Source organism: Chlamydotis macqueenii, chromosome 1, assembly GCF_036417535.1.
Source record: "Chlamydotis macqueenii isolate bChlMac1 chromosome 1, bChlMac1.mat, whole genome shotgun sequence".
NCBI classification, from domain to species: Eukaryota; Metazoa; Chordata; class Aves; order Otidiformes; family Otididae; genus Chlamydotis; species Chlamydotis macqueenii.
This window is the reverse complement of record NC_141556.1, coordinates 8160838-8173692: the sequence shown is the minus strand read 5'-3', so window position 1 is coordinate 8173692 and position 12855 is coordinate 8160838. Positions and strand designations below refer to the sequence as shown.

General features: G+C 44.6%; 1 protein-coding gene across 5 annotated transcripts in view; it reads left to right on the top strand.

Annotated features, from left to right (window-relative positions):
• FAM107B (family with sequence similarity 107 member B) overlaps positions 1–7089 on the top strand; it is a 60568-nt gene extending 53479 nt beyond the window's left edge. For all 5 annotated transcript variants that reach the window (XM_086745411.1, XM_086745388.1, XM_086745377.1 and 2 more), the window contains 2 exons: positions 1746–1899; positions 3884–7089. In XM_086745411.1, the coding sequence (XP_086601537.1) occupies positions 1746–1899; positions 3884–4000 (271 nt within the window). In that variant the 3' untranslated portion in view covers positions 4001–7089. The remainder of the gene's footprint in view (positions 1–1745; positions 1900–3883) is intronic.
• Positions 7090–12855: the final 5766 nt, after the last annotated feature.

The following is a 12855-nucleotide window of genomic DNA, read 5'->3' as shown; positions in this document are numbered from 1 at the left end:
TTGTTAGGACTCTGCAGAGTATTGGTCCTGTCCCTTCCAAAGGTTTTAACCCTGTCAGCTCTAAGTTGTGTTACAGCATGCTTTGCTTACTCTGTATCAAAGCTTTAGGATTTTTTATTTCACCAGAACAATCACCAGGAGGTGATACAAGACTCCTAGTTAATCCATTAGCCGCCTGTTTGTTGCTTTTCCTCCTTACACAGGAGTGTGAAAATAGGATTGACGTTACAGTTGTTGTTCCATTGATTCAGCCCTCACTGACTCAGTAGTAGTACAACTAATAAAAAAATCACTCCAGCTTTTCTCGGCCTGACTTAAGTTTTATGTATTAAAATGTAATTAAAATAGCATGAAACATAAAATATTAACGCAGTCTTGTAGCTTCTGTTGCATTCAGGCCATGAGATCTATTATGAAAAATGAGGAACAGCATTTGATGCTGCTAAATATTTTATTTTGCTGTCAGGGTATGTACAGGGCTAGAGTGTTGCATAATATATGGAGTAATTCATAGATGTCACCATAAAATGGCGTTTTAATGTATTTTTGGACCTGCTGTCAGATATGCATATTAAGGAAGAATTAGGCAGCCACTGATATATACCAAGTAGGATAAAAACACACTTTCTGAAAGCTTATTCAGATTATTGCATTTCTTAAAGTTGAAATAAAAAAAAATGGTTGATGTTAAACTGGGTGTTTTCACATAATAGTCTTCACAGGGAAGATGACAATAACAAAGGCAAATTTTGGATCTTTCTCCTCTGACTTAAGTGATGCTAATGTCTGTGTAACGAGGAGAACTCTGAATCTTGTCATAACTTTTGAAAACGTCGTAGCATAGCAGAGATAAAAGAAATAGCTGAAATCACAAAAATAAGTAGGAGTGAGTGTGTATTTATCTGTATGTGAGACTGTACAAATAAAGTCATGCATCTTCCCAAAGCGTAAGTTTTCTCCTTTTAGAGTAGATGTCTTGGAGGGCAATTTGTGCTGAACAGAGCTGAAACGTTCAGTTGATGCAGTAGCTGAAATCTTGTGAAAGGGAGAATCCTCCAGCCTTTGTCTGGTCTCCAAGGTGACTGCAACTTTTTTTATTCTGGATTTTTGTGGTCTTAGGTTCTTTGTGATTTTGAGAGTAGCTTGGGAGCTCTCACTGGAAGTAGTGTTGTAGCCAGGCATAGGTAAAGCTCTCACATTTTCAAGGAAGGACAGAATCCATGATTTTTCAGTGTGACAAAATCTAAGGGGAGACCACTTTTTAGTCCATGCAAACTTCAGTGGGAGTAATACCCTGCATGGGACTGTCTGAACGCAATCTCTCGCATTTATCAGCCAGCAAGGGAAGTGTTTTTGTCCAAAATTTGTTTCTAGCTCTGCTAGAGTCTTGATTTGTGATGGATTTTTTTAATCCATTCTTCTGGAATTGAGAGAATAGAGGAAGACTGAAGATGACAGTCAAAGTAGGGAATTATCCAGGAGAAATACTAGCATGCATGTTAAAGGGAAATATCCTCAGTAATAATATGGTTTAAATTCTAGTTTAGGGGCTTGGTTAGAAACCAGGCAAATGTCTGCATGGTTTTTTTCCTTTTAATTAATTATTTGTATTCCAGTGTATCTGAATAGGCAACTACTGACTTTAGAAAATCTACCTACAATTCTGTGTGAATTTCTGCTAATTAACACTAGTCTTTCTTCTCTGTTTCCTCCCCCCGCCATCACTCCTCCTATTTAATTTAAAGGGGTCTTGCTCCTCAGAACAAACCAGAGCTACAGAAGGTGATGGAGAAAAGGAAACGAGATCAAGTTATTAAACAACAAAAAGAAGAGGAAGCACAAAAGAAGAAATCAGACCTGGAAATAGAGCTACTGAAACGGCAGCAGAAACTGGAGCAGGTAAGAAGGGAATACCACCACCTTTACACATCTGCATCTGAGCTACTCGCCTGAGGGTCCCTTTGTAGGCAGGCAAGAAGCAGCAGTTGATTTTTGGCATGTTTCCTCTGATCCAGTGCAGGTATCCTTTTTTTTAGGATGAGTCAAATCACACTCTACGATTACCTGTTTGTTATCACTCACACTTATCCATATAGGAACTGTGTATGTTGTCTTTGGTCAAATCAATCCTGCACCAGACAACAGGAATGTGTGTGGAGCACTGCGCGTATTTAACCATTGAAACTGTGGTGAGTTAGTCAGCTTTGGTAGTCTAACTCTGAAGGGATGATCCACTAAGAATGGCTGTTAGGCTGTAGTTCTTCAAAACTAGATGCTTCCTAAGCAAAAAAATAAATTGATTCTTTTTCATGGGTTGTGTAAGAAACTAGATGACTTTTTAAAGTGAGGCCTTAAAATACATGAGCCTATTGGTGTTTTCAAATGAAAAAGATCCTCAGACCCTGAGTGTGGCGATGATGTGGAGTTGGAGTTCATTGTGGTGAGCTTACTGCTAGGTGCAGGGCCAGCCAAACGTCTCTGTGCCTCTTAAGGCACTTCGTGCACCTGCGAGGAAACATTTCTACAGTGAAACACCTCCTCAAAGAAGGCACTGTGCATCGAGCATTGTGTTTATTTTTAAGTGAATGAATGCTTTAAAACAGTATCTCCTGTTTTTCTCAATGAAAATCAGTTAAGCCAAATAATTACTCTATTCAAAATTGAGTGTAATCCAATCATTATGTAGGTTTTGGAGGTTTTATTATAGCTTTTTTTTTTTTAATTAGGCATAGAAATATTTTTGGAGGGAAAAACCTGTTGTGTTTTTAAGTGTATCATCCTGTCACTTTCCCTTTCTGCTCTAAGGGCTCAGCTTCAAATGGTTCAGCTAGTGGGAAGATTTGATTTGATGAGCCATCCAAGGAACTCTGCAGAATAGAATATTCTGTTAGAAAAGGAGAAGCCTGCACATTGTAAACGATGTTGTGACTTTGTCAACATCATAGGAATGGCATTAATTGACAAGACGACTCACGGAGGAACGTTGTCATGATTTACTGTAACAAGGCATGTCCCTTGCCAGTGAACCAGAGACAAAGGAGAGATTATTTAGGTGAGCTGTATGTGGTCCCCATTAATCAGGGAGACCTTGGTCTGTTTAAAAAAAGAAGAAAAGCCTCTTTCAGGAGCTTTTGTTAGTTTTCTGAAGGGTTGTTTCTTTCTTTCTGCTGACTTATCTGCCTTCACTGAGGATTGCTAAGCGGTGTGTATTTGCGATGTGTAAGCCGTGTTCTGCGTGGGCACCATATAGCCTTGCTCTGTAGAACAGAGCGTCTAACCTCACATGGTGATGTGCAGTGTCTGCATGGGGAGGATCTCCAACTGAATTGAAAATGTCAGTGAATGGACAACTAAGGGCCAAGGTAGATTTTTTTTTTTTAATTGCTTTTTGTGATAGGCAAAACAGATGCAGCAAAAGAGGCTCAAGTTAGATACAGAAATCCATACCTAGACACTCAGAAATAAATTCTGCATGTGTGCTCCATAGTAGTTGTTCACATGTGTTCTCCCACAAAGAATGTTTGTCCTTGTCCTGTTGTAAAAGCCAGATAAGGGAATTACAGTTGTTTCTGTAAGGAGGATGTCCAAGAATTTATTCAAAAAGTGCCTCACCTTGTTCTCATACTGGGCTTGCAGAGTTTTTGTCCATCTGGCAACAGTGGACATCTGGAACAAGCTAGAGCTAAGGATTTGAAAAGATTTATTGTTTATGAGAGCAGATACTCCCAAAGAAATGCAACTTTATATTTTCCATGAGAGAAAGCAAGCAAGCATTTTAAAGAGTTTTGCATGGCCAGTTATGGAAACTTTTAGTATTTTGTCTTGTATTTCAAAGATCTCGTTTATATACGTTTTTTTTTTTAACTTGTGATTCTCTTTTAAGCTGGAACTGGAGCAGCAGAAGATACAGGAAGAGCAGGAAAATGCACCTGAATTTGTCAAAGTCAAGGGCAACTTGAGGAGGACGGTCCAGGAAGCGACAGAAGCACCGGACTCCTAGAGCCAGCACCTGCTAAGACTTCCAGCTTTCCTGTGGAGAGAGGCTTTTGCAAGTTGTCTCAGATTTGCCCCTCAAGAGGGTAAATAATAGCATCCAGCTGACGCTTAACTGAAGATGAGATTTTTAATTCCTGGGACGTGTGGATTAAAAAGACAGGACTGTAAACAGATCGGCTTGCCAAATGCAGTCCTGAGATCAATGGATAAAGTCAGTTCAGTGTCATGGACCAGTCTGACGTGCTTACTCAGAGATTTTAACCAGGAATACTAGAGAAGCTCCTTCAGTGTTGCACTGCTTTATCTCTTGTGATCCTAGTTGAGTAGAGATACACAGATTATATTTTGCTTTAAAACAACAAAAATCCTCCTGTGATATCTTATGAAGCTTTGCTGTGCAGGTAAATTTCCTCCATCTAGACCTATAGCCTGTCTGTACTCCAGAATAATTTGTGTTTAGCTGGAATATTTATCAAATCTGGGAGGATACAAGGTAGTGGCTCACCACTGCCTCTCCTCACTAGGATAGGCAGATGTGGGCAAACTGAGAATGCTTAAAATTCACCAGCAGTGAGCAGTTAAGCAGCCTTAAAGTCCAGTTCTCCCTGTTTAGCATGTAGAATTTTGGCTATGAAAGAGCAGAAATCTGATGATGCTCTCACCAGGGAGAATCCAGAAGCTGGTTTATCTCTGTCTCTAAACTTCTCCCTTAGGCTATTGTGTGCAGGCCTGTGCAGTGCTACCTGTGAATTTACCTCCGTTATCTCTCAATGCAAAATGACCTGCCTTCTGCTTTTTGTGGTTTGAAATCCGACCTACTTTGCTGTTGTGGCCTTTCTCCTCCAAGGACATGCTGATCTGAGTACAGAGTTAACACATGACTTGGTAGCGTTTAAACTCATTTGCTGGAACTGAGGTCAGGAATCTGATCTGCCATCAGTTCCTGCTCTTTGCTTGCAGAAGCTTGTTGTAGTTCCTGCAACAGAGCAGTGTTTAAGCCAGACCAAACTGATCATTGGAATCTACTGAAATGGAAATTTTTTTCCCTAAATTGAGGCATAAAATGAAATTCATTTTATCCCATCCTTCCTTTAGCCTCAAGAAAGAGGGGAAGCGTGTTACCACAGAGTCTAAGGGTCCAATTCTGCCACCTTCTGCTTTTCCACAAGTTGCTCCTGTGTCTTGCCATTAAATAAAATACTGTTCAGCTTGCACAGGGATGGCAGAATCTGGTCCTTCATGCTTATGACTACTAGTTATCCAGGAAAGCCTGGGATGAGGAGAGGGGAACAGATTACTCACGTAGGATTATAGATTTGGATTCTTATCTGGTGTGAATGGGTGCAGGTATTTTATCTTCAGAATCTGGGGAGAAATCCTCATCTTCCTTGTTTGGCACAGTCCTAGCTCTCACTGAAGCTTTGTTCATCCATATTAACTGAGGATCTAATCCTAGTCTTTGCCTTAGGATGCTAAACAAAATAATTTCTGCTTTGTAATTACATTGGACATAACTGTTTGAGAACACTTTTTATTAATATCAACCGTGGCATGTTTGTATTGTAAAGGTGGCGGGGGAGGGTTTGTTGGTTTGGTTTTTTAGTTCCCTTTGCCTTTCCTATAAGCACTGGACATTTTAAATACAGTTTCAGCATAGCACTTGGTACAAAATGTTCACAATTAGAAATGTTTCCTAGATACAGACTTCAATTTGTCAAGATCCAGGCATTTTTTATGAGGACATAATCAGATCGAGAGTGAATTGAATTGTGATAAGTGTATTGCCATTGATTGAGACTTGGAGTGTGACCCACGTCTAGAAGATTAAATGAGAAGATGGTCTACCAGACTGTTCAGATTATGGACCTACAAAAGACAAAGGCCAAACATAAGACTTTTCCATATATTTTCTCAACAAAGGAACGCCCTGAGTGCTGCAGGTTCTTCCCTCTCTCCTTCACTTCTTCTGGAAGGAGAGGTTCTTCCTTTCTGGCAGCCCATTATTCAGACACTTGCACTGATTGAGTTTGTTTCATGTTGTTGAGACAGAGCTATATATGAGCCTTCCACACCACACTCATATTTTATCTTAGCCGCTCCCAGCCTACCAAACTCCATGTCTCCTGATTTCCACTCCACGATTAACCTTTTACTCACTATGGAGTTGTCTGGAAGTTCGTGAGGAAACCCTCCTCTGGCTTGAGCAGACTTTTCTTCTCAGCCATTTCCCCTCAGTGAGCACGGCAATCCTACCGTGCACGCGCAGTGAAATGAAGTTGGTGTAATCCTGATGGCACCGGAGTTGGTGGGAAACAAGGACCTCTCTTTGGCTTCAGTGGGTGTGTTGGATCGGGGCCTTCAGGGCTGAAGGCATTCTGCTTTCTCTCCGTGTTAGCTTGTGGTTCAGGGTAGAGTTTCTTTTTCTGAAACACAGGAGGCCAGAAAACCCCCGTGTACACACAGCGTGAAGTCAGTTTTTGTTTTCCATTGGAATTAATTCTCTGTGTGACCAGAACATCAACACCTGTGTTAGAACATCTTTGAATCCTACTGACCCTTTAGTCTAGGAGCCCCAGCCACCTTCATGGCAATTGGACAGGCAAAAGCTTGTCTTTAAGGTCAGGATTGGGCTAGAATGGGCAAACCCTTAAATGGATGGTCAGCTAGTCACACCGCAAGTGTCCTGTGCAGCTACTCCAGTAAGAAACTGCTTGCCAGTAAGCGTAAGCAATTCCTCATCTGTCCTTTAGCTGTATGAGTTTTGAAGCAATCTGGCAAATACTTCAGTGATTTGAAAATGGCTCACTTACCACTTTTGTACTTTTTAAAAACTCTTGCTTTTGATAGTATAGTAGTAAATTTTTTAGCATTTTTGTGGCTTTAACCCTCTGTTAATATCTGCATTTGTTTGAGTGTACATATATAAATATATATAAATATAAAAAGGGAGCCTTAATGGATTTGTTTTCATAATTTAATATTTTTTGTATTTGCTCTTGTATGATTGTTTTTAACTAAAGGTATTATGAGAATGAGGGTGGAATACTTAGAACCAAAGTTATGCTTAATAAAATCTACTACATGCTTGGCGTACACGGTGGTGTCTGTCATGTCCTGTTGAAAACAAAACCTCCGGGACTGCGCTGAGATACTCAGGTAATTTAAAATTCTGCAATGCAGGGGGACATATCAAGACAGTGATGACTTTTGGTTCCTTTAAACCGCATCTGTGTTTGTATATGCAAAATTATTGGCAAATTAGTTGGCAGAAAAAGTTCATTGTGTCTCTTAGTCTTATTATGTTTTGAGTATTCTTGATACAGAAAATTTTTAGGACTGTGTAGCTGTTCAGCTAGCGCAAGGTGAGGTGGAGCACGAGGGAAAACTTACAATGGGAATCAAATAATTGTGAAACTCATTCACTGTCCTGCTAACTTCATCAATGTGTCCCAGGCAAAATTCACCCCTGGCATCGTTAGCATTGCAACAGCTCCATCCTAAAAGGGAGCGAGGGAAGAGTAATGAGCCTGGTCCTGGGTTCTGTCCTGCAAATGTCCTTTTAATTAAGCCAGCGCCTGTGGTTCTAGTAGGAAAAACTTGGACATGTGAAAGCACGCACAAATGATGTGTTGGATTAGGGTCAGATTGCTCCGTGCCATTGTTAAGAGCAAACCCTCGTGTCAACAGCAGACAGAGAAAACTGTCAGGAGGAGGAACAGGGCTGGGGCAGGTGTGCATCATCAGTTCTTCATGAAGACCGTCAGCTCTTACTGGTGAGCCCTGGGCAGCCAGGGACAGGTGGTGATGGAGGGGGAAGTTGGAGAGGAGCGTGGGGTGAAATGAAGTGGGGGAGGAGGAGAAGAGCGGTGAATTCAGAACAGATGTCAGGAAATGCTTTTGCCTTCAGAAACTGCTCAGCATGTGGAATGGGTCCTGGCAGTACTGCTGACGCAATGACGCTGGACGCGCTCCAGGAGCTGTCAAATGTGGGGGAGGTAAGAAAGAACAGAGAGTTAATAAGGAGTGGGTTTCTGTGGCCTGTTGGAGATATCGCCCTGTGCTCTCCTACCTCAAGCATCTCCAAATGTGTTTTGAATTATCCTTTGATACTTCACTCTAGCTCCAGAAAGGAAACAGTGAGGGTATGTGATCTGCTTTTGTAGCATGTCCAGTGGAAAAGATGATCTTCCTTTTGTATGCTTTTTTTGGATTGAGCTGAGCCACATTTTATCATGTGGCTTTGCAAGCACTGGTCTGCTGGGGACTTTGTGCTGCTGTGGCCTCATGCAGATGGGTTGTGTCATGCCATGGCTACGTGGAAAGAAGTACCTTGAGGTCCCTTGGCTGCTGTTACAGGGGCCATGGATGGCATTCATAACCTTGAAAGGGGTGATGGCACTTGTGACCAGTTGCACTTAAGAAAATAACTGAGCGAAACAGCTGGAGGCAGAACAGCTTCAGTGGTGCAGTTTCCGCAGGATCAGAACTGACATCTTGAGGGTGAAGAACAGGAGCGCAAGTTGGGTTCTCAAGGCATCGCAATAGGAAGAGCACAAACACTTAATGAGATCTAGAGGAGTGGAAATACAAGGTGTCTTTCCCACCACTTTAGACTGCTTGTGTTCTACTTGAAATCTTTCATCTGTCAGAGTAAAGGTTTGTGGTGCCCTTGTCAGCATTAAGGATCGCTGTCCTCAGTGGAGGTGATGGAAACCGTGGTCAGAGGGAAGTACGTAGCGGTGGGAGTGGAGCATGGACAGCCTGACTCCCACCCAGTGCTTGTCTTCCACAGCCAGTTTTTGGCATTGCTTTAGACCTAGGTAAAGGCTGCACGGTGTCCACTACACTGCCTGCGCTGCCTCTCTGAGTTTAAACAGTGACTACTTCTGTTCTTTTGGTACCGTTTTGCTGAACCTCAGACAGGTGCGTTTGAGCTAATCATCTGGATTTTGTTTGTATCGCGCCGGAGAGATCAGCCCTATGGAGCGCGGTTCCCTTCCTCTCTTTGACTGCAGAGGAGCCTGCAGCGCCTGTCTCGGAGGGAGCATCATCTGCACTGCAAAGACTCTGGAGCTGGGCAGTTCAAGTGCCAGCTCTGAACCACCTCTTTTTTTTTCTGGAGTCTTGCTCCCCAGGAGAGATGAGGCACCTGGGTACCTTTAGTAAACATGGCCCTTAATCTCTGAGTGCTTTGTGTGGTGATACAGAGCCTGTCCCTTCACTGTGCTCACCAACTCCAGTGCTCGGTGCCGCGGAGCCCTCGGCTAAGCCCCCAAGGTGCTGGGGGAACGTGTGGCCTCTGCAGGGGGCTGGGGCGAAGGGACCTGCGCCAGGCCAGACAGGCCAGCGGGAGGGGAGGTGGCATCTCCACCGTGGCGGTGAGGGAAAGTGAGAAGGATGTAAAGCACCTGAGGGAGCTCCAAGAGCCGGAATCACCCACTACAACTGTAGTACTTAATTATCTGAGTAATGATTTTCAGAATTAACTTCTATTATGTACCCAAGTCTAATCTCTCCGGTGGATGGCATGAGCAATTTAACACAGATTGAGGCTGGCACCGGGAAACCTCAGCCTGATGAGGTGGGAAGAAGAAACGTACTTCTCCCCTCTTCAGCCGTTCAGAAACAGATCTTTCATAATGCAATTGAAATGCCAAGTCTGCTTCATTGTGCTCGAAAATTAAAGAGCACCCAGCAAGCCTGAGCCCCTTAGCAGGGTTCATTTGAAGCGCGTATCGCTCGCTATGGAAAGGCAAAGGGAGCTGCCGCAGAGCGCTGAATCCCACCCGCGCTGGAGTCGGAGCGCAGCAGCCCAGCCCATCTGAAAGGGTCTCCCTGAAAAAGGTGTTACATCCAACAGGATGGCTGTCTTTGATCTCTCCTTTGGGAAATGAAGCCTAAAAGATTTCTCTGATGAGTAGCTGATCAGGAGTTTGCTTTCATCAGTAGCAGCCAGAAAAGAGAGGGACCCTTTAAACTTACGCTTTCAGACCTGGACGTCCTTTCATCAGTCGTGGACCTGATGTACAATTTCTGCGCTTGTCTTCAGCCATCTTTGTTCCTGTGCTAATCGTTCAGGTGAATTCTCCTCCGTAGAATTTCAAAATAGCTCAGGTGCTACTGCAAAAAGTGGCTTTTGGAAATTTGCTAAGTACAGTGGGCCCTGTACTTCACAACCCCTGGCTTGTTAGGGAAATTTTCCTCTCATTTCTAATACAAATCGAATTAACTCATTAAATACCAAGGAGTAAATTATCTTCAAAACACAGATCTTGTGGGGTTTTTTTTGTCATTTTCTTATTGCAAGGGAGTTGCTTCTGTTTCTCACCAAGAACTCTGTTCCCTGCGTATCAGGAAATTGTGCTGATAACCAGACCAGCGGTGAACTGCAAACTGCCTGGGGCTTCAAAAGGCCCCTCTGTGGCAGACCCACACAATCCTGATGCTGAAGAGCAGGTTGCTGTCTGGAGGGGAGAAAGGAGGTGCTAAAAAGGAGGAATAAACAGTGGGAAGGTGAGTCCCTGACTGATGAAGATTTCTGCCCCGCACCCAAGGATAAACAGCAAAATCTGAGGACAGCGTGCAGCCTACGTACGGCATAGTGTGTTCCTGTGTTCACATCTAATGTCTAAACCACCACAGTACCCTACGGCTCTTTTATTTTATTTTTTTTTTTCCCCTGAAGCCTTATTGTGCTTTTGATTCCTTTCCTATTGTTCCCTTTCACCCCAAGCTCTTGCTGCCTGTTCAGGCCTTCCTGCCCTTGGATTATTTCCCAGGGCTGGTTTGTAATGAAAGGCATTTAATTAGTGAGGAATCCTTGGGATGGATCCTCAAATGGGTGCTTGAGGCTGAGGATGGGGACACTGCCATGCTGAGTGAAGGGAAACCCAGCCCCAGGCAGGTGGGGAGTGGAAATGAGAAATACCGTGTGTGCAAGGGGACAGAGCAGATAGGAACCAGAATTCAGAACGGATGTCTGATAGAGCATAAATGAGCAACTGGTATAGTTGTATCAAAGTCTTTATCTCAAACCCCCCTTAAAAAGAAGGGCTGTGATGATAAAAGCCCAACAGGGGTGAGAAGAGGATGGAGGAAGTACATTGTGTGATTAGCAAGAAGCTTAAAATACGTGGAAGCAATCCCAGGGCAAAGTCAAATTGTTGTATTTAAAACGATAAAAAGCCTCTCTGAGTGATTTCCCACCCAGGCTATTTACCTCCCCTTCGCTAGGCTGCAGCACGGGGGTGTCCAGGGGCTGTTAGGGCACGACGAGTCCCTGCGGGTCTGGATCCCGTGTCCTGCGCTGAACTCGCCCCCGCTGCCGCTCATCTCTGGGCCAGACCTGTGCAGAGCAGGGTTGTCGATGGCTCTGCGAAGGTTTTTCCTCCTGCCCCCTTCAAAGCTTTCCTCCGAAAACACAGTGGTGCTGAGCTCCCAAGACTTGCTATGTCATAAAATGGTGATTTCTTAGGGAAACGCAAGATTATTTAGTGATTTTTGTTGTGCAGATGTCTTTAACAGTTCCATTGCGCTGAGACATCATGCTAAAAAGCTTTGAGTGTTTTTCAAGATCTCAGTGATTCAGTAGCTCGGTTTGCAAAGATTAACAGAAACAAAAGTTTCTGTTAAAATGCTCGGTCTGGTTTACCATGGAGAGGTCCGTGATGGCTGTTGTGGCGTCTCCAGGACTGTTCTGCACTGGCAGATCACTGCAGAGATCCAAGGGGCTGTCAGGATATTTTGGAGGTGTGATAAACCCAAACGTGCCAGGATTGTGGCTGGGACAACCTTCTCCAGCTGCTGGTCCTTTACCCTAAGGGGCAACAACAGCCACTCTGGGGTTGTTGCAAAGGGTTTAGGTGCTGCTGCGGTTCCACCAGTGAGCACATCTCTGTGCTCCCTTCCCTCTGCCCCCTTCCCACCAGCCACCCCACCAGCAATGGTGTTGGTCCTGCTACCACTGTGGAGAACGTTTTTGGCAGCCCTTCCCTTTCCCGGCAGGAGAGGGACCCCGGCCAGACCCTTGCTCTGCCCCAGGGGTGGGGACACGATCTGATTGCATATGGGGAGAATCCTCCATTCCCACGTATTCCACACATCCCTCTGTAGTTTCCATCCTGGTCTCCAGACTTTCGTTTTGTCCCTCTCTTCCCCCCCTTCAAAATCTCTCCTTTGCTTTCTAAAAATGTCCCCCTTCCCTATCTTCGTGCTCCATCCTCTCGGCTGCCAGCAGGCTCCTCCTGTTGCTATAACAACGAGCAGCAGCCCGGCCAAATCGGCCAGGCCCTGCCACACTTCCCTGCCTGCATCCAAATCACCTCCCTATGTGCGAACGCACTCCCTTCCTCCCCGAGTCCTCGCCATCTGCCTCGAAGGGGGATGCTCCGTTCGGGGGGCTGCCATCCCTCTGCAGCCCCCTTGTGCCCCCTTCCCGCTCCATGCACGCTTTGCGGCCTCCCACCCAGGCCCACGTGTGTGACCTGGGCCACGCTTACTGTCCCAAACACCCTCCAAGCCAAAGGACTGCTGTTTTGGCCCGCAAAACCCATGCAGATTACACGATGGATACATGAAAATGGGTGAATTGCTTGAAATACAGTGAAATAGATGTGTCCAGGGTTGTGTCCCGGCCCGGTCTGAAAGCTGGGAGGCATGTCTAGCACAAAAGTACAGGGCGAAAAAAAAAATAATTGCAAAGCAAAGTCACTGGGTGTCCCAGTGATAGGCCCAGCCCGTGGAGTATCTGTTGCTAAACCTGGCAGCAAGCAGGCTTTTCCACCCTGGATTGAGAGCTCCACCTAAAGGTCCTTTCTCCAAGCCTTTCTGGGAGCTGACTGCAGCAGACTGGAAGATGCA